The sequence below is a fragment of the Rhinolophus sinicus genome, chromosome 1, assembly GCF_057876585.1.
Source record: "Rhinolophus sinicus isolate RSI-liver-muscle chromosome 1, RSI-T2T, whole genome shotgun sequence".
In the NCBI taxonomy this organism is placed as follows: Eukaryota; Metazoa; Chordata; class Mammalia; order Chiroptera; family Rhinolophidae; genus Rhinolophus; species Rhinolophus sinicus.
The window spans coordinates 141,850,328-141,877,394 of NC_142501.1; the positions used below are offsets into that span (position 1 = coordinate 141,850,328).

Consider the following 27,067-nt stretch of genomic DNA (forward strand, 5'->3'; position numbering starts at 1 on the left):
CAACAGGGTTGCTGGTTCAATTCCCACATGGGCCAGTGAGCTGCGGCTCAGCTCCCAGATAGCCAGATGACTCCGTTAGAGCGCAAGCTCTTAACAACAAGGTTGCTGGTTGAAGTCCTGCATGGGATGGTGGGCTGCACCCCCTACAACTAAAGGTTGAAAACAGCAACTGGACTTGGAGCTGAGCTGCGCCCTCCACAACTAGATTGAAGGACAACGACTTGGAGCTGATGGGCCCTGGAGAAACACTGTTCCCCAATAAAAATTAAAAAAAAAAAAAAGAGATATAGTATCTCCATACCTGTACACATCTACAAGCACACGCATTTACTTTAAAAAAAAAAAAAAAGAAACCAATTAAACATACCCATGAAAGTATACACTGGTTTGTTTATTTTTTTTAAAGTACAGCATTAGAAAAATTATTTACTAAACAATAATTTCATGGGAGAAATATGAGACAAAAGACCTAAGTCGTACCACGTTATCTCCTTTTTGTTCTCCACAGTCCAGATTTTACAGTGATTGCTTAATCAGTATATAATTTTAGTCAGAGTCTAAAGCAGAAGTTTTTGGTGTTTTTTTTTACTTCTGCTCGTTTTGAATCTTTAAACACTTTGATGCCTACAATCATTTTTATTTTGAAAAACATGAAACTTAATCATACTTATGGTAAAACTCTTTCCTTTTTATAGAGAGAAATAGCTCGGAAACTTGCAAATCCTAAGCAGCCAACAAATCCTTTTCTAGAGATGGTCAAGTTTTTGTTGGAAAGAATTGCACCTGTGCACATTGATTCAGAAGCCATAAGGTAAGCTAGGAAATACATTCATTCAAAAATAACATATATGAAACTACAGTATTGTAAGTTTAAATTCTGGATCCCTAAGGAGAACTAAAAATTCCCTGTACACCATTTTAATGACAAGCATGCATCGTTCAGGTTGAAAGAAGGGCTTGCTCATTTTCCAGTCTTTGGCGTACTTCAGTGCTTTCTGTTTTTTAAGAGTTCTTGTGTTTATTTTTAGCCTATATGTGTTCATTAAAGAATACCTAGAATACAAGAACAGAGAGGAGAAATTTTAATCTGTAAGCTATCAATCAACCTTTGAGTTTTCTTTACCATTTTAATGATCACATAATATTTTTTAGTACGTATTATATCACATATCTAAACAATATGTTTCACATATGTAAACACATTATTTAGATATGTGAAAACAATATAATATTTTGAAAAGAGCACAAGATTACAATTAGACTAATCTGGTTTCAAAACCTGTGTCTACTACTTACCAGCTTTCCAGCTTTGGAAAAAGCCCTCTAATTTATCTGAGTTTCTAATTTATTTTTTATTTTAGTATAGTATAATGTCTCCTTTTGGATGATTGTGAGAATTAGTGATAATACTTAAAAACTAAGCAGCCTGGCATAATACACATTTACAGCTATTGCTTTTTATTAACTGTTCCCACAATTTCATGTACTCTTGTTGTTTCTACTAATTTCATGTTGTAGAGTTCTGTGAATACTTTTCCTTGCACTAATCATTTTTCCAGTAGATAAACTATATATTTTTATCATATTGAATTACTAAGTAGCACTTATTGCTTCTTTTTCCAAACAGCTTTGGATTAGGAGGCCTAATTCTAGCTATTAGTTTGACCTTACTTTGGTGAATCACTACGTTGGTATATTGAAATGCCAGTTGTATTAGTTTTCTAGGGCTCCTGTAACAAAATACCACAGACTAAGTGACTTAAACAACAGAAATTGATTGCTCAAGGTTCTGGAGTCTAGAAGTCCAAGATCAAGTTATCAGCACATTTAATTTTTTCTGAAATCTTTCCTTGGCTTGCAGATGGCTGTCTCCTCATATGGTCTCGCCTGTCTATGTCTTATCTCCTCTTTATATTAGGAAAACGGTCATATTGGATTATGGCTCACCCATTTGACCTCATTTTACCTTAATTAGCTCTGTAAAGACCCTATTTCCAAATACAATACACTTTGAGGTGCTAGTGTTTAGGACTTCAACATATGGATTTGGGGGTATGCAGTTCAGCCCATAGTAGAGATATTTGTCTACTTTTTTTCTTTCTAAGATTTTCTTATCCTTTAAGTTCCTTATTTGCAAATAATAAAACTAAGGTTTTGCGAAAGTTCACAGTTGGGTCATGGCAAAAATCGTAACTTAAACCTAGATTTATCATTTCAATGTCAATGTCCTTTATTTATACCATTTGATTTCAGTGAGGTAAATCAAGGATACAATAGACACAGGCATTTTTGCCTTTGCATATTGATTTTGAAAGAGACATATAATGGTGTCAGGAAACCTTTGCTGTTTGTCTTCATGAGGCCTCACAGGGTTTTATTACTTCAGTAAATTAGAATAAGCTAATATTTAGCTCCAGTCTTAAAAGACCAAAACCTCAGTTTTTTTTCAGTAGTATTATGGGTTATTTGGGCTCAGAGTAATTGACTATGGTTAGGATTTCTAAGACACTATTTTATGCAAAATTCCAATTTATAAATTTTAATGAGAAATATATGTCTTGCAGTATTTCTTTTATGCAACCATATCTTCAAGGAATATTAAATTGCAAATAGAGGGTTAGTGTATTTATTTAACATACATTTAACAGAGTGATTGGTAAAGTACATTGGGTAACTGGGAATGGATTTGTTTAGGGGATTGCCTGAAATACATGGTACATATAATGGGTAGTGAAAGATATGTAGGAATTACAGAGAGTAGCCAGGTGAAGATTGCTGGGGAATAGCAGTCTAAACCACTAGCCTGTGGTCTTGGGTAGATAATTTAAGATACTCTAAGCTTTAATTTCTTTATCTTTAAAATAAAGGCAATAATAATTACTAGACACTGAAGTTGGTGAGAGGATTAAATAACATACGGATATGTAAAACACTCAGCACATAGTAAGTGCCTCACCCATAGTAAATGCTTAACAAATGTTAGTAGCTAGCTATTCTAGGAAGGAAAAATGGCAGACACAAAAAAACAAAAGTAAAAGGATCAAGAAATACTTAGAAAACTGCCTGTACTTCAACCATAACGAAGGATTTGGGATGAAGGATTGAGGATAGTAGAAAGTCCTCTTAAATACCCCCCTACCTCCAAGACTTGTATGCTATGCTAGTTTTTTGTCTGAAAATGTGGTTGAAAATGAACATGAAAATGAAGTAGTGATTGTAATAATGTTTGAAACCTAGGGGAGAAGGTAAAAGTTAAGAAAAGCTTGAGGATTGAATCCTGAGGAAAATTAACAATTAAAAGGCTGACAGAAGATAAGGAATTCCATAAAATTAAAAAAAAAAAATTTTTTTTAGGGATGCATAGTCAAAAGTGGCGAATTAGGAAAGGGTGATATCACAAATGCCAAAGAGGGACTAAAAAGTGGAGAGGGTCAGATACACCCAGAAGTAAAACAGGTAATAAAAGCATCCATTGGACTTAGAAAAAGGAAAGAAACTCATACAATAACCAGAATAGTTTTTTCAGGGTAGCAAGGGCAAATCCAGTTTACCATTGATTAAGAAGCGCATGGGATAGTTCTTCCCAGCATCCACATCATGGTATACAGAGCAAATGATAACATTTGAGCAGTGAAGACTGCTCAAGTCCTGGAGGTGAGTGGCCTAGCTCACTATGAGCCCACTAGATCCCACTTGGCAACCTTGAGGTCTGTGAAAATCAAGGGGCTAAATCTCTTGTCATACATCTCTAAACTCTGCTTTAGGAGATATATTGGGATGTGGGGACACAGACTAGCTATAAAAGTAAAGGAGAAAAATGAGATGATAGATAGGGAGTAAGCATGTAAAAAGGTCTTTTGTTTTTATAGATTAAAATTTTTTATTGAATTTATTGGGGTGACATTGCTTAGTAAAATTATATACGTTTCAAGTGTACATTTCTGAAATTCGTCATCTATATATTGCACTGTGTGTTCATCACCTAGAGTCAGTTCTTATTTTGTCACCGTATATTTGATCCCTTTTCCACCACCCCCTCTTTCCCCTTGCTCTCTGAACTAAACTTGCCTGTGTCTGTGAGTTTTTGTTTCTTTGTTTATCTTGTTCCTTTGTTGTTTCAGTTTTATATCCCACATATGAGTGAAGTCGTATGGTTCTCAACTTTTTCTGTCTGATTTATGTCACTTAGCATAATCACCTCAAAATCCATCCATGTTGTTGCAAATGGCAGTATTTCATCTTTTCTTATAGCAGAGTAGTATTCCATTGTGTATATGTACCACATCTTTATCCAGTCATCTATCGAAGGACACTTTGGTTGTTTTCCATGTCTTGGCCACCATGAATAAGGCAGTTGTCAACATTGGGGGACATATATCTTCATGGATAAATGTTTTCATATTTTGGGGGATAGATACCCAGGAGAGGGATTGCTGGGTCATATGATAATTCTATTCTTAAGTTCTTGAGGACCCTCCATACTGTTTTCGGTAGTGGCTGCCCCAGTTTACATTCCTACCAACAGTGTATGAGGGTTCCTTTTTCTCCACAGCCTCTCCAACACTAGTTATTTGTCTTATTGATGATAGCCATTCTAACAGAAGTGAAGTGATACCTCATTGTCGTTTTAATTTGCATTTCCTTATTACCTAGTGAAGTTGAGCATTTTTTCATATATCTGTTGGCTGTTTGTATGTCTTCTTGGGAGAAGTGTCTGTTCAGGTCCTCTGCCCATTTTTTAATTGGATTGTTTGGGTTTTTTGTTGTTGAGTTGTATGAATTCTTTATATATTTTGGATATTAGCTCCTTCTGGGAGGCGTTGTTTGAAATATCTTCTCCCATTTGGTTGATTGCCTCTTTGTTTTGTTGATGGTTTCATTTACTGTGCAGAACCTTGTAATTTGATATACCGTGTTTCCCCAAAAATAAGACCTAGCCAAACCATCAGCTCTAATGCATCTTTTGGAGCAAAAATTAATATAAGACCCAGTCTTATTTTAATATAATATAAAACCGGGTCATATATAATATAATATAATTAATATAATAAAATACTGGGTCGTATATAATATAAAACTGGGTCTTATATTAATTTTTGTTCCATTAGAGCCAATGGTCTGGCTAGGTCTTATTTTCAGGGAAACACTGTAGTCCCATTCATTTATTTCTGCCTTTACTTCCCTTGCCTTGGAAGTCAAATTCATAAAATCCTCTTTGCACCCAAGGCCTATAAGTTTAGTACCTATGTTTTTTTCTATGCAGTTTATTGTTTCAGGTCTTATGTTTAGATCTTTGATCCATTTTGAGTTAATTTTGGTATATCGTGACAGCAGCCTAGTTTCATTCTTTTACATGTGGATTTTCAATTTCCCCAGCACCATTTATTGAAGAGGCTTTCTTTTCTCTGTTGTATGTTTTTGGCTCCTTTGTCAAAAATTATCTGTCCATATGTATGTGGGTTTATTTCTGGGTTCTCAGTTCTATTCAATTGGTCTGTATGTCTGTTTTTCTGCCAGTACTATGCTGCTTTGATTATTGTCACTTGGTAGTACAAGCTAAAGTCAGGGAGTGTGATACCTCCAACCTTGTTCTTTTTTCTTAGGATTGCTTTGGCTATTCAGGGTCTTTTGTGATTCCATACAAATCTGATGATTTTGTTGTGGTTGTTCTATTTCTTTAAAAAATGACATTGGAATTTTGATGGGGATTACATGAAATCTGTGTATTGGTTTGGGTAATATGGCTATTTTAACTATGTTGATTCTTCCAATCCATGAGCACGGAATGTCTTTCTATTTCTTTGTGTTTCAATTTATTTTAAGAATGTCTTACAGTTTTCAGTGTATACGTCCTTCACATCCTTTGTTAAGTTTATTCCTAGGTATTGTATTCTTTTTGATACAATTGCAAAAGGAATTGTTTTTTCCATTTCTGTTTCTGAAATTTCATTGTTAGCATAGGAATACAGTGGATTTTTGTACATTAATTATGTATCTGGCAACTTGACTGTATTTGTTTATTGTTTCTGATAGCTTTTTGGTGGCGTCTTTAGGGTTTTCTATATAAAGAATCATGTCATCTGCAAACAGTCACAGTTTGACTTCTTTATTCCTAATTTGGATGCCTTTTCTTTCTTTCTCTTGCCTGATTGCTCCGGTGAGGACTTCCAACACTATGTTGAGTAACAGTGGTGACGGGGCAACTCTGTCTTGTTCCTGATTTTAGAGGGAAAGCTTTCAGTTTTTCACCATAAAGTATGATATTAGCTGAGGTTTTGTCACATATGGCCTTTTCTATGTTGAGGTTCTTTCCTTCTGTACCCATTTTATTAAGTGTTTTAATCCTAAATGGATGTTGTATCTTGTCAAATGCTTCTTCTGCATCTATTGATATAATCAGATGATTTTTATCTTATGTTTATGTTGTGTATCACGTTGATCAATTTGAGTGTGTTCAGCTGTTCTTGTGCCCCTGGAATGAACTCCACATGATCATGATGTATTGTTGTATTGATTTGCTAGTCCGTGGATGGATGGATAGAGAGTAGGTGGTACAAATATACAATGGAATATTGCTTGGCCATAGAAAGGAATGGGTTCTTGTCATCTGTGATGGTATGGATGAATCTGAGTGGAGTATGTCAGACAGAGAAAGACAGATGCACTGTGAGTTCCCTTATATGTGGAATCTAAAGAACAAAATAAACAAAACAGAAACAAAGTCATAGACACAGACATTTTGATGGTTGCCAGATAGGAGAGGGGTTATGGGGGTGGGTGAAAAAGGGGAAAGGATCAAGAAGTACAAATTGGTTGTTACACAGTAGTCATGAGGATGTAGGGTATAGCATAAGGAATAGAGTCAGTAATATTGTAATAACTATGTATGATATTAGGTGGGTACTAGATTTATTGGGGTGAAAGGCGGGAGGGGGTTGCTAGGTAGAGTGAAAAGGAGAAGAAGGGATTAAGAAGTACAGATTGGTGGTTACAAAATAGTTATGGAGATATAAGGTACAACATAGAGAATATAGTCAATAATATTGTAATAACTACATGTAGTGTCAGTTGGGCACTAGACTAATCGGGGGGATCACTGTAAATTATATAAATGTCTAGCCACTATGTTGTACACCTGAAATTAATGTAAAATAATATTGAATGTAATTTTTAATTGTAAAATTTAAAAAGGGAGGGAAAAGTGAAGGGAAATAAGAGATTCAGATTTTTAGGTATAAAATAAATACATCGTGGGGATGTAATGTACAGCGTAGGGAATTGTGGTAGCATGGTACAGTATCAGATAGTTTCTGGACTTATCTGGTGATCACTTCTTTAGGTATTTAATTGTTGAATAACTGTGGTGTATACCTGAAACTAATATAATATTGTATGTTATATTTATTTTAATAAAAATCTTTAAGAAAAAGACAAATAATTTAAAGCAAAAGATTTGAACACTTTGCCTAATAAGATGTACAAATAGTAAATAAGCATAAGAAAAGACAATCACCATTATTACTCATTAAGAAAATACAAATTCAAATTACAGTGAAGAACATGGTGGAATTCCAAAAGCATTTCATCATTTATAAAAGATGTCAGACCCAAAATATATTAAATTTGGAAAAGGTAAAATTATAATGACATAAACCAGGTCAGTGATTGCCAGCTTGGGAAAAGGGATTGACCACAGAAGGGACATTGGGCAGTTTTTTGTGGCTATAATCAAAAAGACAGATGAGCTGCAGTGATTAGAACCCTCGTATATTGCTGGTAGGAATGTAAAATGGTGGAGCAGCATTGACAAACAGTTTGGCAATTCCTCAAAAAGTTAAACATAGAATTACCATGTGACCCAGCAATTCTGTTCTTATAAATACATGCCCAAGAAAAATAAAAATGTCTATACAAAACCTACATATGAATGTTTATAGCAACATTATCATAATAGGCAAAAAGTAGTAAAAACACACTGTCCATCAGTTGGTGAATGGATAAATACACACACACATCCAATTTGTTTTAAAAAAAAAATGTTTTTGTATCACTTGAAGATATCGAAGTTTTAAAATTATTCTTGTGATGTGGTTTAAATTTCAAAATCTATGCATCTTATATATATTTTGTACTTTATTAATAATAACACCAAAGGAAAATATTAAACCTAAACCTTTCTTTTATGATTAACTTCCATTTGTTGAATATTTACTATGTACCAAGCCATTTGCTGAAATAATTTAATGTCCTCAAAATGAGGCAGTATTTTCTTTGGTTTACTGATAAGGAAACAGTCTCAAAACCAAAAATCACATCAGCTTTTACTTAAAAGAGTACTATGTTGCTACATAGTCTGATTGTTATTGACCAGATGATATTCCATTTTTGTGGTGGTTAGGTATATTTGAAAAACTAATCAAATATACCTAACAATTAAATAATTTGGACAATTATATTGGACAATTAAATAATTTTTAATTGATGAATTTGTTTATGAATATAACCTGATGCTTCTGATGAACTGCTTTCCACAAATTTTAGAATGAAATTACTGATTAATAATTAATTACCAGTGATTAATTTAATTCCTTTGTTTTTTGCTTTGGGTTAATTGTCTTTTGTCCATTTAGCTACTACCATCTTACTGGTTTTCTTAAAATTGTAAGAAATTCCCTTTACATATGGAAATTAATATTAAATTGCTTATATAAATATATTTCTGACGTGTGTCATTTAATTTTAGTTTCATTGTTTTCTAGTAGAGTTATTATTATACATTGTGTTTGGGAGTGGGGGAGGGAGATAAACTAAAAATAATCTCAGCTGTCAAGCAGAGAGCAAAGTTTTAAAAGCCACAAAATAACTTTCCCTCAGAAACTTATTTGAATCTGATGTTTAGATTCTGTGTATGTTCTGCCACAATGCAAATAGGATACAGTTACCAATCTAGTAGTGTTACTAATTTAAATTTTCTTATTTTAATAGTGCACTAGTAAAACTGATGAACAAATCAATAGAGGGTACAGCAGATGATGAAGAGGAGGGTGTAAGTCCAGATACAGCTATTCGTTCCGGACTTGAACTTCTTAAGGTATTTTTGAAATAGTTTTGTCTCAAGCATTTCAGTGGTCATAAATTAAATTTCTTTAAGGATACACAAGAGTCAGGTTTTATTTCATTGGAAACTATTCAAAAGCTTTAAATTTTTGGTAGAAATCATTTTATAAAAATAATGTGTTGTTTTTTACATTATAACAATCTAATTATTTTACGTTATAACACAATGGTTTTTCGTTTTTGCTGTTGCATTGATCGTTTGCATGCCTGCTGTTCTCGTAACAATATGTGCTAAATGATCTGGTTGGTGTTACTTTTCAAAGAACTTGCTCATAGGAATTATATGACAGCATCTGTCTGATCAGGGAATTTTTGAACAATTGGTAATTTTAATAGATGCCAAAGAAGTCAGATAATTGAGCAATTAGTAAGAGACAGGTCAGGCAAGACTTTGAACAAGATATGGTTTATCTAGGAGAAACACAGCATCATCAAAGAATAATTCTGGGCATATTTTAGGGATCATTGGGAATCTAGTCTTGTTAGATAAAGGGAGTGATTGGAAAGTAATGGGAGACGAGGTTGGTTCCAGATTGTGGAGTACCACTGGGCCAGAAAGGTACTATTGGGCCTTTTAACCTTGTTTTTAATGTGATACAGCATTTGATAGAACTTTCATTGGATGGAATAAAGAGGAGGAGAAATTGTAGGCAAAGAGACGTTTAGACCACTACAACATATAAACTAAAGGAGAAGAGACAAATCAGCGCAGTGAATGTTAGATAGAAAAGAGTGTGATGGATTGAATTGGAGTGGTCTTAAATATCATTTCATGGAAAGAATTGATATGATGCTTTATGCAAAATATTTTAATTAATTAATTAATTACTTATTTGGCGGGGGGAATATTGGGAAACTGTGTGTTTCTCCAGGGTCGCTCAGCTCCAAGTCCAGTAGCCGTTTTCAATCTTAGTTGCAGGGGGCGCAGCCCAACATCCCATGCGGGAATTGAACCGGTAACCTTGTAACTGAGCCATCCAGCCACCTCTCCAGAAGCTCAGCGGTGGCTTGTTGTCTTCAATCTAGTTGTGGAGGGTGCAGCTCACTGGCCCATGTGGGAATTGAACTGGCAACCCTGTTGTTCAGAGCTCGGCGCTCTAACCAACTGAGTCATCCTGCCTCCCTAATTAATTATATTTTTAATAATGGGGTTATATTTTTAAATAGTTTTAAGAATGAAATCACCTTTAAGGTAAACGTTTTTATTAGGTTTGATTTAGTGTTTCAAATTTAATTCTCCATTTTCCTGTAAAGAATTAAAACCTTATAACTAAATATTATCACTGTAAACTTCACCAAATGGGACAATCTCTCCACTGTATAGCCCATTAAGTAAATGCTTATTGAATAAGTTAATGAAAACTATATACTCCATTCCCCCTCTCAACTTTTAACCCTTATTTCCAATATTAGGCTAACTAAATGGTTTCTGCTTTGTGGAAGGTTAATTTTGTAGACATGTTATATCTAACTTGCTTTAAATTCCTTACAGATAGGCTGGGACTTATGTCATAATAAATAAGGGACCAATTATTTATATGTTTGTAATCATGATTAAAAGTTCACAATATTGGGGTGGCCAGTTAGCTCAGTTGGTTAGAGCGTGGTGCTGATAACACCAAGGTTGCTGGTTCGATCCCCGTGTGGGCCACTGTGAGCTGTGCCCTCCTTAAAAAGGAAAATAAGTCCACAGTAACGGTTTCTTTATTTATAGTTATGATGAATGAACTTTTTGTGATGAATTTCACATAAAATATTTCCTTACAGAGTATCTTTTTGCCAATGAAATAAAGCTTTGTGTTCACATTTTGTTCACATCACAATAACACACACCATAAAAAAGGAACATTTTCTGAATTCCCAGTATCAGAATAGTTCAAGAGGTTAAGAAGGAAGTAGGGCAAGGGCTGTATATCAACTGTCTTAAGGAATATACTGCACGGTATTTCTGTCAGTATCTCATTAGCCTCACCTAACTGCAAGACAGGCTACTAGATAAAAATCTTTGTTGTGTGTAGTTAGCATATGCAACCTATGATTTTAAATTATATTTTTAATAGTAAATAATTCTCTTCTTTTAATGGATTAAAGTATTATCTGTATTTATAAAGCTGTATCTGTTCCTCTAGGTTCTGTCTTTCACACATCCTACCTCGTTCCACTCTGCAGAGACATATGAGTCCCTGTTACAGTGCCTCAGAATGGAAGATGACAAGGTAGCAGAAGCTGCTATACAAATTTTTCGAAATACAGGCCACAAAATAGAAACGGACCTACCCCAGATACGATCGTGAGTAAATTTTTCTCATAGTGCACAAACGTTTTCTATGAGTGGGAGCCATAGGATCATTGTTTCCCTTTCACATAGGAAGACAGGGGAGAAGAAAGACACCTTTTGTCCAGAAGCAACTTTTTTTAATATAACTATTTTATCTATCTATTTGAAGCACATTTTAAAAAATAATGATGCACTTTGGAAATTCAGTGGCATAGAAGCTACTTTTCTGTATTCTTTGTTTCATCTTTTCCTGCTTTACTCCTTCCCTACCATTAGGATATAGGCAGAAGAACAAATTGAAACTTGTTTATAACAAAATGATTTTTAAAATACTATTATTAATCAAGAGTTATCACAGAATTTGGAATCTCTGATTAATATATCTTTTAATCTGTGTATGTCCATCTTTTCCTCTCCAAATGGGTTATAAATTCAATAGCTATTACTTTCATATCCCACCAAAGAATGGGATAATCAAGTAGTGGACTTAATGAAATACTTCTTATTTCTTGGTTGTTGGCAGTGGTGCTTTTATTGTTTTAATCTTTTCCTCTGGATTACCTCCCCTCTCATAAGAATTATGTACATTTTGGTATTTTCACTTTGGCATCTTAAAGAGGTTGTCCTAGGATCAAACTTGTGCTGAGAATTTATATTTATAAATAAGATGTGGGAGATGTTGTTTGGAGGAAGAACACGTTGTTGATAGCTGTCGAATCAGAGGTTCAGGGTATATGCAAGTAATTTGAGGTATATCCAAATCAAACCAGTTTTTCTCCCAGGGTAATCATAGGACAAGAAGACTCATGACTCCTACTAAAGTTTGTATTAAGTTGATGAGCTAGTAGTTAAATTTGAGAAATAATTTAATACTTATTGTACATTCTCTTCATTGTAAGTGCTGTACTAGCTAGTATAAGAGAATTACCACAGTCCCTGCTCTCAAGGAGTTTATTGTCTAGAGATGATAATTGTCATATTTGTACATTATAGCAAAAATCATTGACACAGTAGGATAAAGTTTCTAGTTAGTTTTGCAAGGTAGGAAAACCTATACATTTTTTTTTCTTGAGGTAAAAGATTTACTCGTAAAGGAATTATTCCAAAGGAACCAGTGAAAAATGGTTGTAGGCAGAAGAATTAACTTTGGACACAAGGAATAAAATCTCTTGTTCTTAAGACTAATGGGGAAGGAGGGAGAGAATCACTGAAAAGCAGTGAAGCACAACACCGTAGACCTCAATAAAAACCCTTGATGGCATCATTGGATTATAACACTAGTAAAAAAGGAGAAAGATTGAAGTTGATTTATGTATCATCATTTCATTAGGCTAAGAAGAATTAGTAATACATTTAACAACAATTTGATCAACACGGTATCTTCCTTTGTTACTGGTGTTATTTACAAGAGCTGTTACTGTGGTAAATGAGTTTGTGAAAGAAAGACTTAAACAGTGCTTTGTCAATAGGCTGTTTGGGCGTGGAAATCCTATACTTGCATGGAAAGAAATGTGGCATATTCATACATAGCAGATCAGGCTTACACTGATTGGCATATGTTCCAGTTTTTTGACTGAGGTGCATGACACGGAGTGTGGGATATTGCTCTTTAATATCTAGCCGCCCATTGTCATAATTGGACCCTTTGTTAGCACTGCATTTAATACCACTGACCTTATAGTTTGTAAAATAGGATCACTCCATTAAATGTACGACAAGTAGCTTTCCTTAAATTTTTATTTTGCCTTATAGATTTTCTTCTGATTAGAAAAATACTTATATGTTCACTGTAAAAAGCTGAAACTTTAGACAATACAGACAAAACAGTCACTATTAACATTTTATATTTTTTTCTGTAAATGTTTTGTCTGTCTGCTTGATGTGTGTGCCTGTCTATTTGAGGTTGATACAAACATGCTGCTTTCTTTATCCCACTTAATATTTTCCCATGTGGAATGAATAAGTATGGACATTAAGTGCATGGATTTGGGAACAGAAATGCTTATCTTCAAATTGCAACTCCACCGTTTCCTAGCTCTGTCACCTTAAGAAGCTTAAATGAATACTTTTGTGCTTTAGTTCTTTTTCATCTCTAATGATTGTGATAATTGTCCTCTAAGTGACTGTGAAGATTAATTGAATTCATTTATGTAAAAATACTTAGAACCATGCTTGACATGATTATTTAATAATTGTTAGGTATTTTTATTACTCTTCTACCAATATATATGTGTCTATATCTTTGCATACTTTCTTTCACTGGTATGAGCATTTCAGCTTTTTAGTAAAATTTGGCCTTTTGATACTTTTTTCCATGGCTGCTTTAAAATAACTAAAGGGGATTGTGGAAAGGAAGTGAAAAATTAAGACTATCTACTTAGAAGGTAAATGTAAAAATATGGATGGGGAAGTTTTAGATTACAAATTACGGGTGGATTGTTTATTTCTCCATATTCACAAGATGGCTTTAAAACAAAAATTATTGGGGGTGGTTGGGTGGCTCAGTTGGTAAGAGTGTGAGCTCTCAACAGCAAGGTTGCTGGTTCGATTCCTGCATGGAATTGTGGGCTGTGCCCCCTGCAACTAAGATTGAAAATGGCAACTGGACTTGAAGCTGAGCTACACCCTTCACAACTAGATTGAAGGACAACAACTTGGAGCTGATGGCCCCTGGAAAAACACGCTGTTCCCCATATTCCCCAATTTAAAAAAAAATTATTTCCTAAAGTGGCCTTTTTCTTGAAACATTGTATTTCTTGAATTATACTTGGGGACGGAAGAGGAGCTTTAAATCTTTCAATAGATCTGATAATTTTTAAGAGAGCCTTCTCTAGCAGCATACTTCCAAATTGCGTATTTTGCCATATATGATGCGCTGCTGTGTATAATGCACACCCACGTTTTGGGCCCAAATGAAAATCTTTTGTTTTAATTTTTTAATTCAAATTTTTATTTGTTTACATTTAGGTACTTGTTTTTTGTATTGTAAAGGAATTTTAGCATTTGTTTTTTTTAACATTATGGTACAAGGAATTTTGTATAACAAATAATTATAAAACACAAGAAAAGGTACAAGAAATTTTATGTACCAGTAACAAATTCACGGTATCTACATATCATAGAAGGCCAAGAACTCTTTGTCCTTGCAAGTTCGTCGTATGTTCAACAAAACTGTCATATTCCAGGCTGTTCTTTTGCGTATGGATATCATTACTGATTTCTAGAGTTACACTTTTAACTCATAAGCATAAATAAAATAATGAAAAACATTTATATAGATACGGAAATAGTACTACCCGTGTATAATGCGCATCCTTATATTTCCCTCACAAATTTGGGCTAAAAAACTGCACATTATACATGGAAAAAATGCGGTAGTTAATGGGAGAGGATGTAGGAAGCAACCAAAATAACTACTTGTGGTTTATAGGCTTTTTGTTTTTTAACTATAATATTATTTTTTACAGGACCTTAATTCCCATTTTACATCAGAAAGCAAAGAGAGGTACTCCACACCAAGCAAAACAGGCTGTTCACTGTATACATGCCATATTCACAAATAAAGAAGTCCAGCTTGCACAGATTTTTGAGGTATATATAATATAGAGGGTATGTTTATGTTGGTTTTTATTTTTATGGTCTGTGGTTTGATGAATATAGAAGGTAGGATTTTTTTATCTTTTTATCCCACCCTAGAATATAAAGTCCATGGGAGCAGGGACTCTGTTTTATTTAGCACTCTATTCCCCTCCTTTAGATCCGATTATATGTTCAAATAGTACATATGGAAGGATGTTTTGTGTGTGCTTGTGTAAAACATTTTACTTAATTTAAGCTTTATTGGTCCAGTGATCCATTTATCCTCAGAAAGTATTAATAGATGATTTTGAACGACCAAGTTTAAAGTGCCTGACAACCCCTACCTGAAAATTAGTCCCATTTGCTTTTCCTAATGTATGATTCTTGCCTGATTCCACTACTAGAAAGGTATTCCTATTACCATAAATTGGATACAGTAGGAACAAAACCCAGTGAACTCATTTTTTATGGTTTATGATTATTTAAAATGTCCCCATAGGATAAAAAAATCCATCAACATAACAAATCTGTTGTTGTAGATGGTTTGAAAATAATGCTGATTTGATGATGCAGAAATATTCTTGTTTTTACTTCTACCTTTTACTTGGGCTTTTTTAGTTTGTTTTTTTCTGCATTCTTCAATCTTGTTAATTTTAGTAGGTGAATAAGAAGTGTCTAATACGGCTGAAGTTACTTTGAGCATATCATTAAAACAGATGTGTTTGCACATGATAAATTCAGGAGGACTCAGGAACATTTACTGTTTCTGTAGAATGTCTAGATATTTATAAAACAAACTGGTAATTTTTATTGTTTTGTTTTTATAGCCACTCAGTAGGAGTCTGAATGCTGATGTACCAGAACAACTTATAACACCGTTAGTTTCATTGGGCCACATTTCTATGTTAGCACCAGATCAATTTGCTTCCCCAATGAAATCTGTAGTAGCAAATTTTATTGTGAAAGATCTGCTAATGAATGACAGGGTAAGTTTCCCATTTAATTAAATTTAGAATCATGAGATTAAGACTGTTATCTATATCTTGATCACAAAAACAACATTTCTGCTTGTCTCTATATAATTCTCTTTCCCTTTTATCTTTATTTCCTTATTGTCTGTTTTCCATTTTTATTTATTTACTTAATTTCTAAATGACATCCTGATTTCCGTGTAGCTATTACTAGAAATTAACATTTAAGAAAGAAAAAAGTGAGAGCATGAGATGGATGAATTATAAAGTAAAAAATATAAGTTGAATGTTATTATCATAAACATTTGAAGAACAGTTGAGTGCTAGAATTTTGTTTTATGAAACATCGTTTAAAATGAAAGTGGAATTGTATTTGACTAGCATTTTGAAAAATAATTACATTGCACTTTTGGCACTAGATTCATGTATTCTTTTTTACTGATTTTGTGTGTGTGTGTGCACGTGTGCATACATATGCTGATTTATTAGCTCTGGGTTGGAGCCCAAACACACCTCTGCTTAAGAATCACTACTTTAAGATACATGACCAATGCACTGTATAACTGAAGCTGAAGTAGAATAATATCGTATGTCAACTATGAGAACATTATTTCATTATTTATATATCAGACAGAAACTCTATATATGCGTGTGTGTGTGTGTGTGTGTGTGTGTGTGTGTGTGTGTGTGTGTATAGTCATGGGGGGTGGAATATAGAATAAGGGAGATAGTCAGTGGTATTGTAACAGTTATATAAGATGTCAGAGGGGTAGTAGCTTGGGGGAGGGGAGTTATCACTTTGTGAGGGGTGTAAATGTCTATTGCTTTGTACACCTGAAACTAATTAAAAAGAAATTTTTTTAAAGAATCACTACTTTACCAAATGGACCTAAATTAAAGAGTTATTGAATGAAGACACAAACCAGTCTTATTTGCTGGATCTTTGTGGATGACTTTCAATACCGTGTTAACTTACTCAATTTACCTGATCTTTCCAAATAGTCCAGTAGTCCTTCAGCCCTAAATATCCTAACTTAAAGACACTTGCCAGTGCACTCCCTCCTCTTTTCCCTTCCCTAGTTTGGATGTAATAAACAAGGAGGGAAAAACATAGCCAAAGTCTCACTCTTACTTCCACCCTTTTGTGCTGTTCTTTGCACCGATATTGATAGATGTGGCTGGCAACAAATGTGAAATTTGAGACACCCCTTAGGTGATGACTTGGTTGTTGATGGGATCTATTTGTGATGGTTTTGTGTGTGTGTTAAAATATACATAAAATAAACTTTGCCATTTTTACCATTTATAAGTGTACAATTCACCTATGTAATATTCACTCACATTCTTGTTCTTTTTGTTGTTTGATGTTTTGATTTGATTTGTTTTCAAAAAAAACAGAAGTTTGATAACATGTACTTCCTGTGTACATGGGAGATACCTCGGAAAGCCAAGTAACTCTTCCAAAATGGCCCAAAATGTGTACCCACATTATTGTGTAACCATCAGAACTTTATCATATCAGACAGAAACTCTATTCATTCACCAATAACCCCCATTGGCTCTTCCCCCCAGCCCCTGGTAATTTCTGTTCTACTTTCTGGCCATATGAATTTACCTATTCTATATACCTCTTATCATACAATATTTGTCATTTTGTGTCTGGCTTATTTCACTGAGCATAATGGTTTCAAGTTTGTATTATAGTATGTATCAGAACTTTATACCAGAATAATAAATCCATTGTATGTATAGCCTATATTTTGTTTATTCATCTGTCAATGGACACTTAGGTTTTTTCCTTTTATTGACTATTGTGAATAATGCTGATATGAACATTTGAGTTCCTGTTTTCAAATACAGAGGGTGCCAAAAAAATGTATACACGTTTTAATAAAGGCAAAAACTTAAAATTGTAATACTCAATATATACCAATAACAAAAGATGAATAAAAGTCACGTTTGACTTCTGTAATTACAAGAGGTGCTCAAAGTGGTTACCATCAGCGTCCAGACACTTCTGATTATGGCGAACTGCTGCTTTAGCACCATTGACCAAAGTGACCACTTGTATACATTTTTTTGGCATCCCAGGTATTTGAGGTATATACCTAAGAGTGGAATTGCTAGGCCACATGGTCCTTCTGTGTTCCAGCTTTTTGAGAGATCGCCATACTTTTCCACAGCAGCTGTACCGTTTTACATTCCCAACAGCAATGCACAAGGCTTCCAGTTCCAGTACATCTTTGCCAACACTTACTCTCTTCCAGTTTTTTTATAATAGCCATCTTAGTAGGTGTGAAATAGTATTTTGTGTTTTTTATTTGTTTCCCTAAAGACTAATGATGTTGAGGATTTTTTTTAATATGCTTATTGGCCATTTGTTTATTTTCTTTGGATATTCAAAGTTCTTTGCCCACTTTTAATTGGGTTGTTTGTCATTGTTGAGTTGTAAGAATTCTTTATATATTATGAATATTAAACCCTTGTCAGATGTTTGCTAAATCCAAGATGATGATTTTCCCCTATATCTTCTGAGAGTTTTATAGTTTTAGCTCTTAAGGCCTTTGATCCATTTTTAGTTAATTTTTGTATATGAAACAGGGTAATGGTTCAGCTTCATTCTTTTGCTTATGGATATATAGGTTTTCTAGCACCATTTGTTGAAGACACTCTTCTTTCTTCAATAATTGATCTTATCACCCTTTTTAAAAATCAGTTGACCATGTATGTGAGGCTTTTCTGGGTTCACTATTTCATTACATTGGTCTCTATGTCTAGACTTAAGTCAGTATCAACAACACTGTCATGGTGACTGTAGATCTGTAGTAAGCCTGAAAATCAGGAAATTTGAGTCCTGCAACTTTGTTCTTTTCCAAGCTCCGCTTGGTGCCTTTGCTATAGCATAGCACTGCATTGTTCAGCATGAAAAACTTAATAAGCAAAACTTTTAAATTCTTTCTAAAAGTTAAATTTATTCAATTGACTGTAGTCAACAGGTGAGAAGAATGGAAAATTATGGTCTCCAGATGAAGAGGTTTCCCCTGAAGTACTAGCAAAGGTAAATTTGTGCAGGCCTTGATAATTTTTATGTTGAAATAACGAACATTCATAAATAACCTTTTTTTAACCTTGTAATCATTTTTAAATGAGGTACTTTATTTTTAAATCAAAAGTTATGTGTTTCTCAAAGAAATTGTAGTTGTCATTGAGTTACTGTCTGCCTCTTGTGTAGCCCCTCCTGTCTACTAAAACAGTTTCAGTGAGGCTGTTTTACACCGAAATTTGTTTGCGGAATGTTGATGCTCAGAAGCATGTCAGGTCTAGTCTCACCACCATATGTATCTACAAGAATATGAATATTACCTTGGCAAAACAGATGGCTGTCATCGAATTGGTAACTTACGATGGATGTAAATTGTACCTCAGAAAGCTAATTTTTGAAGTAGTCTTTGGGATTTAAAACTATACTTCTTCATTATCATCTTAATAATCTGTTTCCCTTGTGTAGCTTCATAGTCATCATATATTCCATCAATTCCTTTTTCAGGTTGTCAATAAATACAGTAAATAATACCTAGATCCTTTTGGTAGTTCTTTCACACATATATTGATAACAATCTTGAGTGTAAACCTCGAAGTAATTAGACCACAAATATGGAATCTCCTAGGTTTTTTTATCAGAACGTTAAGTGACACTGAATCATACTTGATGGTTTCGTCAAAATAGTTTTTCAGTACTGCAAAAAATATTAGTCTATCTAAATACTTATTTTTAATCAATATCATCAGTAGCGTAAACAGTTATTTTTAAACAATGTATCTTCAAATAGTTTGAAAATCTTGGGCAACTGTGAAAAGCCTGAGTTCAGGAGCCAGACCTTGGGCAAGCTGTCTATTATAATAATATGTCTGAATAGCCTTTTTGGTGGAAATAAGAATACTTCCTTCATAGAGTTGCTTGGGAGATTAAATAAATACATGTACAGCCCTGGGTAGAGTGCCTGGTACAGATTAAACAAAATAAATATTCTTATTGTTACTATCCTACAGACTTGTTTAATAAGACATGTCTGCTGGCAATTAAGTAATCCCACTGATCCAATTATAACATAAATTAATCTTCCCTTTAATTGGAATTTTAAGTTGCTTTCTTTTTTTAGCATGTTAATATTTTATAGGTACAGGCAATTAAACTTCTGGTAAGGTGGCTGTTGGGTATGAAAAACAACCAGTCTAAATCTGCCAATTCAACTCTTCGGTTATTATCTGCGATGTTGGTTAGTGAGGGTGACCTGACAGAGCAAAAGAGAATCAGGTGAGATTTTTCTTCCTTTCCGATTTTTTTAGCTCAGTGTTGGTAGAGCTTAATCTAGGAATTATTTACCTAATTAATATTGAATGTTTTAATTGTACCATGTACTTTGAAATGTAATCTTACGTATTCACTTGGGGTTTATATCTCAGTAAAGATGGTATATTTTTTATTCACTCCTAAAGACAACTTTTTCCAATAAATTTTTAGTCATAATCACTATAGTAATGTTACAGTTAGCTTCAGCATTTGGTTCAATTAAGCAAATAATTGTTGGATTACTCTTTGCAAAACACTATGAAAACCATGGTAGCCAAAACAATTGAGATTCAGTTCCTGCCTTCAAGGAACTTACCCTGTACTATAATAATTAAAGACATGGAGTGTCTTGGTACCCATGAAAGGAATAAAAATTTCAGTAGAGGTTCCAATAAGAAAAAGTTGCATCCTCCTGTGGCTTGCAGACTATACAAGGTTCAACAAATGCAAACTAAATTTGTTTCCATTTCTACACATTTGCTGTCTTCAAATCTGTGAGATCACTATCTCTTCTTTTTGTTCTTTTTAAGATGAAAATAAAAGCCAAAGTGTTCATGATTCGTCTTTCAGCTTCTTGATTTACTAGGATTCGGAAGCAACAACAGAAATAACTAAAGAATTCTACTTGTGATGCATTCCTACTTTAAAATTTGTGTTAGAGGACAGATTTTATTGTTTATTTATGCATTCAATATTTATGGAGCACTGTCATATCAAGTACCACTATGCTTTTTAAACATACAAAAATCTCTCTGAGGAGTATGCATTCTTGTGGAAGAGACAGGAAATGAGCAATTACAATAGCAATGCTGAATGCTTTGATAAACTGAATAAAACCATGAAAAAATATTTTTTATCATAGAATAAGCCAAGGATTGCTTTGTATGAACACCCTGAAGATTAGAGCTGAGTTAGGGATGAGATGTTTTAAATTTGGGGAAACTGTATAGTGCCAAGCAAAGGCTTAATAAAATGAGCTCTTAAATATCAGTGATAAATAGGCAGGATCCCAACAGAGATGAAAACTACATACTTATTATTAGTTTACCTTTAAAAAATGTGTAACATCACTAAATATAATAAATACAATTTAAACTTAAGTGATATGTCTTGTGTATCAAATCAGCAAAAAATATATATATTTTTAAAGCAATTGTTGCTCCATGGGATCAGGGAAATGGATTCCCTCATTACTCCTATGAATATAAATGGGCACAGTGTTGGCAGGACAATTTGACATTTTGTATCTAGGTCCTTAAAAATGTTATCCCTTGACTCTGCTTTATATTCATGAAGTAATAAAAGAATCATTCAAAAATATATATACATAAACATGTTCTTTCCAGCATTTTTTATCATCACAAAAAATAGAATGGTTAATTATGGAATACACATATAACATGAAATACTAGGCAGATCATAATTAGATATTATATATCCCATGGTATAACTTGGGCTATAGAATCAGAAAATTATACAGCTCTACACTCCATTTACTAGCTGTGTGAACCTGTCTAAATCACTTCTAAGCCTCAGTTTCCTCCTCTTATAGAGAAAAACTAAATGAGATAAAGCCTGTGAAGTGTTTCACATGCTCCCTGGCAGAGAGTTAAGCACTCAAATAGTAGCTATTTAATTCCTGAATCGTTTGCCTTAGAAGCAGAGCCATTGGTACCCCTCATTGTTACCAGTGTTCACTTAGACAATCCTGTTATCCAAGAGTGCCCTGTTTTCTCCTCTAGTATGCTAAATAATAGTCCCTCAGGATTCAGGCCAGCTTTCCACATTTCCTAAAGTCTTCAAAATATCAAAGCCATGCTATGTTCCACATAGAAGTTGAAGGAAGAAGACTGTCCTTTCATCCCATTCAGTGTCACATTTTACCATTTAGGTAATAAAAGTCCACTGGGTAGGGATGGGAGTGCATGGACTTCCTAGGTTCCCTTTAAAACCTTCATGGTGCAAAAGAAAGTCTGCCTCACATCAGTACCTGAGATAGACACTGGCTCTCATCACCATATACTTTAAGATATTTGTCTGATACCCTCCATTTCATCAGACATGCAGGCTTAAGCTAGATTTCTATTACGTGTATGTGCGCACACGCATATGCATTTAAAAATTTTAGGAAATAGATTTCAAATGATAGGTGATTTTTAATTTGGGGTTTTTTTTTTCAATCAAGTTCTCTACAATGAATGTGTATTCCTCTTAAAAATTAGGAATATAGTTCCTAATGTAAATGGTTCTTCCCAACGTTGCAGTTAGTGTGGTTATCATAAGCAGAGTTTCTTGGCTGTGGTGGAGGATCTAAGCTAGAGGATAGCTAAAAATGAAGGCAGGTAAGTTTATTATCAGATAGGCACAATGATTTGAGCCTTTTCCCCTGTGTTGAATTAAGGACTGAAAGTTTTCCTATATTTGTACATTATGTCATTATAAGCATAAATTATGCTAAATACCTTAACACTCAAAAAGGGATCAGAGCACTTTTATGAATGATAATGGTTATAGGAAATGTTTATTTCTTTTTTGTTTGTTTATAGTAAATCTGATATGTCTCGCTTGCGATTAGCTGCTGGTAGTGCCATAATGAAGCTTGCTCAGGAACCTTGTTACCATGAAATTATAACCCCAGAACAGTTTCAACTCTGTGCACTTGTTATTAATGTAAGTAACAATCTTGTTTTTGTCAATTACTTGGCCTTCAAAGTTAAATACATTTATTTTCTATTGCTATAGATCCATTTACTGTATGGATATGTACACAAAAGGGATTATATTTAAATATGTTTGGTTTTGTGCTGCTGTAGGATGAGTGCTACCAAGTAAGGCAGATATTTGCTCAGAAGCTGCATAAGGCACTTGTGAAGTTACTTCTCCCATTGGAATACATGGCGATCTTTGCCTTGTGTGCCAAAGATCCTGTGAAGGAGAGAAGAGCACATGCACGACAGTGTTTACTGAAAAATATCAGTATACGCAGGGAGTACATTAAACAGAACCCTATGGCTACTGGTAAGTAACTTTGAAAGTTTCCAGTGTGCAAATATATCTTGTCAATATATCAGTTGGGGATGGGGGTGGTATTTCACATATTTTTATTGTAGTTTATAACAACACTGGGATTTTTTATAGAGTGTTGTCACTGTAGTTATGATGTACTTAAAATCTAAAATTCTGGTTTCTGAGTCCTGTTTATAATGCATGAACTGAGGAAACTGCATTTTTCTTATGGGATCAGTAGTATGTCTTGATTAGAACACTTTTCTTAGATGTCAGCAAGTAAAGAATTATTCTAGCTTTTCCAAGGACCCTCTGTGTAATCTTAAGTTATTTTTTTGGCTTTAATAGCCTTTAAAATAGAAATAGAAGTGTTTCAGTATTAGGTATTGTATTGCCTCTAGTTTAAAATAACCAAGGGGGAAAAATGGAAACTGAAGTGGTTAAAATGCAAAACTAGAGAGGGATTTTATAAAAACTATTGTTACTGTGTTAATAATAATGTTTTCACTTTAGAGAAATTATTATCACTGTTGCCTGAATACGTAGTTCCATACATGATTCACCTGTTAGCACATGATCCAGATTTTACAAGATCACAAGATGTTGATCAGCTTCGTGATATTAAAGAGTAAGTCATGTTGATTTTCAAGAACTCTTAAAATTATTTTTACTGTTTAAAAAATTCTAATTTTTGTCCTCTTATTACTCCCATTAGAATAAAAACCCTTTTATGATTTTTTTTGTGTGTGAGTTTTACTGTTTGTATTAATGTGGGCTTCAGTTACTTCAGTTTGACAATTTAGAAAGCCATGTAGTAAAAATTTCTCTCTTTAAACCTAAACTACTTTCAACCTTAAAAGATAATGCCTAAAAATATCTGTGCACACACAAAATATTCCATGGCAGGACTATGGTAATACAAAATTAGATTTGTTACACTAGTCACAGATTTGTCTCTAATGGAAATACAGGCAAGTAAACAACTGCAAAACACATGTTCAAGAAGTGTTGTTTATATGAAATAGAACTTTGTATATGATGCAGGGTAAAAGGGTAAGAGATAGCCAGGCATTGTCTACAAATGACCTCCAAGAAACTTTAAAGCAGTATTTACTTTCTTTCCCATTGCTGTGCTTTTGCTTTGCACTCCTCAATTATAATAGTATCTGCAGTTCATATTTGAAGTATCATGATTTTTCTATGTGGGACATTAAATTTCATTCCTAATCTTATTTAAGGTTATAATCAACATTTATCTTTGCCTCTTAACTAGCTTTAGTCACTGAAATTGTGTCAAAATCTTAACAATTGGGAAAGATGTTAGGTCTTATCCAACATTACTGTTAAGCATCAAACTGTAAGATCCTTACATTTTGAAGACTTGTCATTCCATTGTTGTTGCTTCCAACACATTAGTTCAGTGATACTGTTTTTATACAGTAGTCTCCCCTTACCTATGTTCCATGTTTTCAGTTACCCATGGTCAACTATGGCCTGAAAATATTAAATGGAAAATTCCAGAAATAAACAATTCATAATATATTCGTAAATAAACAGTTGCACACCATTCTGAGTAGTGTGATGAAATCTCATACCATCCTGCCCAGGACATGAATCATTCTTTTGTGCAATTTTTTATTTTTTATCAGTTACTGTTAATCTTTTAGTGCCTAATTTATAAATTAAACTTTATATCCTAAGTATGTATATATAGAAAAAAAAAAGTATAGTATATAGGATTCAGTACTATCTAAGGTTTTAGGCATCCACTGCGGGGGTCTTGGAACACATCCTCCATGGATAAGGGGAACTACAGTATTTCAAATGCTTGAAAATAAGCCTACATTTAAAAAATTTTTAGAGTTTTACTTGATACATGTTTTAAGGAGCTGCAGAATTATGTTTCAGGAGTCATAGGTTCTAGTCCCAGCTGTGTGACTGAAAAGGGTTCCTGGACCCTGTGTGTGTGTGTGTTGGTGTCGGTGTCGGTGTCGGTGTCGGTGTCGGCTTTCCCACACCATCAAGCAATTCTTGGACACCAGCAGGTTGCCTGACAAGTCAACTCAATTCTAACACTATTAACCCAGAGTTAGAATCAGATTCCACAGGTACAGGGCTCAGTCCCACAAGACCAGCCTCTACTTCAGGTGCCAGGGTATGTTCAAGTCCCATGCTGTTAAGTATTGCTATCTATTTCTCCCTTTAAGTCTGTTAATATTTGCTTTATATGTTTAGGTACTCCTATGTTGGGTGCATAAATATTTACCAATGTTACATCATCTTGTTGAATTGACTATCATTATGTAACACTCTTCTGTTTGTCTGATATAAATATAGCTACTCCAGCTTTCTTTTGGTTTCCATTTGCATGGAATGTCTTTTTCCATCCCTTTACTTTGAATCTGTATGTGTCCTTACATCTAAAGTATGTCTCTTGTAGGCAGCATATAGATGGATGGGTCTTATTTTTTCATCCACTCAGCCATTCTCTGTCTTTTGATTGGAGAATTCAGTCCTTTTATTCAGTAATTATTGATAGGTATATGTGTTTATTGTCATTTTGTTGTTTGCCAGCTGAGATGTTCCTCTCTGTTCCCTTCTTTTGCTCTCTTGCTTTATGGTTTGATGACTTTCTTTAGTGGTTTATAACAGTATGTGGTTTGTAAGTATAACAATACTTATAACAGTATTTTAAGTTGATGACTTAAGTTTGATCTTATCCTAAAGCTCAACGTTTTTACTCCCCTGCTCCCATTTTATGTTTTTGATAGCACATTTTTCATCTTTTTATCTTGTATGTTCCTTAACTAATTATTGTAATCATAGTTATTTTTACAACTTTTGTCTTTTAACCTTCATTCTAGTTTTATAAATAATCTACTACCTTTACTATGAGTTTACTTTTCTAGTGAGAATTATTCTTTCATATGTGCTCTTGTTACTGATTAGCACCCTTTCTTTTCAGCTTAGAGAAGTTCCTTTAACATTTCTTGTAAGGCCAGTTGAGTGTGATGAACTCTTTTAGCTTTTGCTTCTCAGGAAAACTTAATCCTTTAACTCTAAATAACTTTGACAGTAGAGTATTCTTGGTTGGAAGGATTTTTTTTTGTTTTTTATTTTGTTTGTTTTTCTTTTAGCACTTTGAATATATTGTGTCACTCCCTTTTGGCCTCTAAAGTTTATATTGAAAAACCTGCTCACAGTGTTATGGGGCGGGGGGGTTCCCTTATACGTAACAGGTTGTCTTTATTTTTCTCTTGCTGCTTTAATATTTTCTCCTTGTCTTTACCTGTTAAGTTTTCATTATAATGTGTCTTAGTGTGGGTCTCTCTGGTTTCATATTATTTGGAACTCCCTGGGCTTCCTAGATCTGGATTTGTTTTTTCCTTCCCCACCTTAGGGAAATTTTCAGCCATTATTTCTTAATATAAGATTTCTGCCTCTTTTGTCTTCTTCTGGGAGGCTTATGGTGTGAATGTTAGTCTGTTTAATGTGTCCCATATGTCCCTTAAGCTGTCGTCACTTTTTTAATTTAATTTTTTTTCTTTTTTTTCTTTTTGCTGCTCTGATTAGGTCTTCCACTGCCTGTCTTCAAGTTGACTGGTCCTTCTGCTTCATGTTGAAACCCTCTTGTGTATTTTTCAGTTTTGTTATTGTATTTTTTAGCTCTGTGACTTCTGTTTGGTACTTTCTAAGATTTTCCATCACTTAATTGAGTTCTCACTCCGTTTATTCATTCCTTTCCCAGATCGGTGAGCATTTTTT

At 33.9% G+C, this 27,067-nt stretch overlaps 1 protein-coding gene across 3 annotated transcripts in view; it reads left to right on the forward strand.

Annotated features, from left to right (window-relative positions):
- PDS5A (PDS5 cohesin associated factor A) overlaps nucleotides 1–27,067 on the forward strand; it is a 111,110-nt gene that overhangs the window by 58,556 nt on the left and 25,487 nt on the right. For all 3 annotated transcript variants that reach the window (XM_019751955.3, XM_088790083.1, XM_019751956.3), the window contains exons 17-26: nucleotides 696–811; nucleotides 8,986–9,091; nucleotides 11,247–11,407; nucleotides 14,863–14,986; nucleotides 15,802–15,960; nucleotides 18,935–19,003; nucleotides 20,124–20,260; nucleotides 22,843–22,966; nucleotides 23,110–23,314; nucleotides 23,816–23,930. In XM_019751955.3, the coding sequence (XP_019607514.1) occupies nucleotides 696–811; nucleotides 8,986–9,091; nucleotides 11,247–11,407; nucleotides 14,863–14,986; nucleotides 15,802–15,960; nucleotides 18,935–19,003; nucleotides 20,124–20,260; nucleotides 22,843–22,966; nucleotides 23,110–23,314; nucleotides 23,816–23,930 (1,316 nt within the window). The remainder of the gene's footprint in view (nucleotides 1–695; nucleotides 812–8,985; nucleotides 9,092–11,246; nucleotides 11,408–14,862; nucleotides 14,987–15,801; nucleotides 15,961–18,934; nucleotides 19,004–20,123; nucleotides 20,261–22,842; nucleotides 22,967–23,109; nucleotides 23,315–23,815; nucleotides 23,931–27,067) is intronic.